This window comes from Sinocyclocheilus grahami, unplaced genomic scaffold (assembly GCF_001515645.1).
Source record: "Sinocyclocheilus grahami isolate Dianchi unplaced genomic scaffold, SAMN03320097.WGS_v1.1 scaffold7391.1, whole genome shotgun sequence".
Classification (NCBI taxonomy): domain Eukaryota; kingdom Metazoa; phylum Chordata; class Actinopteri; order Cypriniformes; family Cyprinidae; genus Sinocyclocheilus; species Sinocyclocheilus grahami.
In genome coordinates, this window is record NW_015511447.1 from 1,589 (window position 1) to 2,642 (window position 1,054).

A 1,054-nucleotide genomic window follows, 5' to 3' on the forward strand; every position below is an offset into this window, starting at 1 on the left:
AATTAACCGTGACGTTTTAAAGCGCGGTTAATCGCTGCATCCCTATTCCATATTGACAAACGCAATCTACTAAGCAGCACAAGTTAGATTAAGGTCATAAACAACAGTAACAGTAACTAGGTTACAAGTAACAAGTCTGGCCTACAAAAACCATCATCGCGACAGCACTCTATTGCAGAGTAAAGTTGTTGTGGGGAAGTCGTGGTAACCTAATGGTTAGAGAGTCGGACTCGTAACCCAAAGGTTGCGGGTTCGAGTCTCGTACCGGCAGGGATTGTAGGTGGGGGGGGGGAATGAACAGCGCTCTCTTCCACCTTCAATACCACGACTGAGGTGCCCTTGAGCAAGGCACCGAACCCCCAACTGCTCCCCGGGCGCCGCAACAAAAAATGGCTGCCCACTGCTCCGGGTGTGTGTTCACGGCGTGTGTGTGTTCACTGCTGTGTGTGTGCACTTTGAATGGGATAAATTCAGAGCACTAATTCCGAGTATGGGTCACCATACTTGGCCACATCACTTTAAAAAAAAAAAAAGGGTTAACAGAGTGACAATCTCCACCTGATATCTGATGGACCTTTGCTGGTTTGTCCTTAACTTCCTTCCTGTCATCGTCCCGTCTGTCCTTCTGCCGCAATGGAGATAGGGAGGAGGAGCGGTGTCGCCGTGGAGACCTGCATAAACAAGACAGGCACACAGCTGGAGGGAGGGTTTTCAAAAACTAAACAACTGTGTTTTATCGAACCAGATTCACAGGCTTGTTATGTTCTTCACTTATCCGCTGTGTGTACATATAGTGAACAGCGAGTGTCTGATGCCACAAGCTCACCTGGATCTGCGTCTGTGGGGGGAACGTGAGCGTGACCTTCGTCTGTCTCTGTCTCGGGACCGGGACCTCTCGCGCTCCCTGCGCCTCCTCTCACGATCTCGCGAGGATGAGCGTGAGCGCCGTCTCTCTGGAATGACAAATCATAAAGTCATTACAAACATAAGTCTGGGACAAAATAAATATTATGTTTGAATATTTGAATTTGCCAGCTGCCCGAAAAGTCCCTTG

At 49.0% G+C, this 1,054-nt stretch overlaps 1 protein-coding gene across 1 annotated transcript in view; it reads right to left on the reverse strand.

Annotated features, from left to right (window-relative positions):
* Nucleotides 1-549: 549 nt before the first annotated feature.
* The window catches only part of snrnp27 (small nuclear ribonucleoprotein 27 (U4/U6.U5)), a gene marked incomplete at its 3' end in the record, with an annotated part of 2,001 nt that continues 1,496 nt past the window's right edge, over nucleotides 550-1,054 (reverse strand). Inside the window, exons 2-3 of the mRNA XM_016263859.1 lie at nucleotides 827-953; nucleotides 550-671 (exon numbers count right to left, since the gene is read on the reverse strand). Of these exons, the coding sequence (XP_016119345.1) occupies nucleotides 550-671; nucleotides 827-953 (249 nt within the window). The remainder of the gene's footprint in view (nucleotides 672-826; nucleotides 954-1,054) is intronic.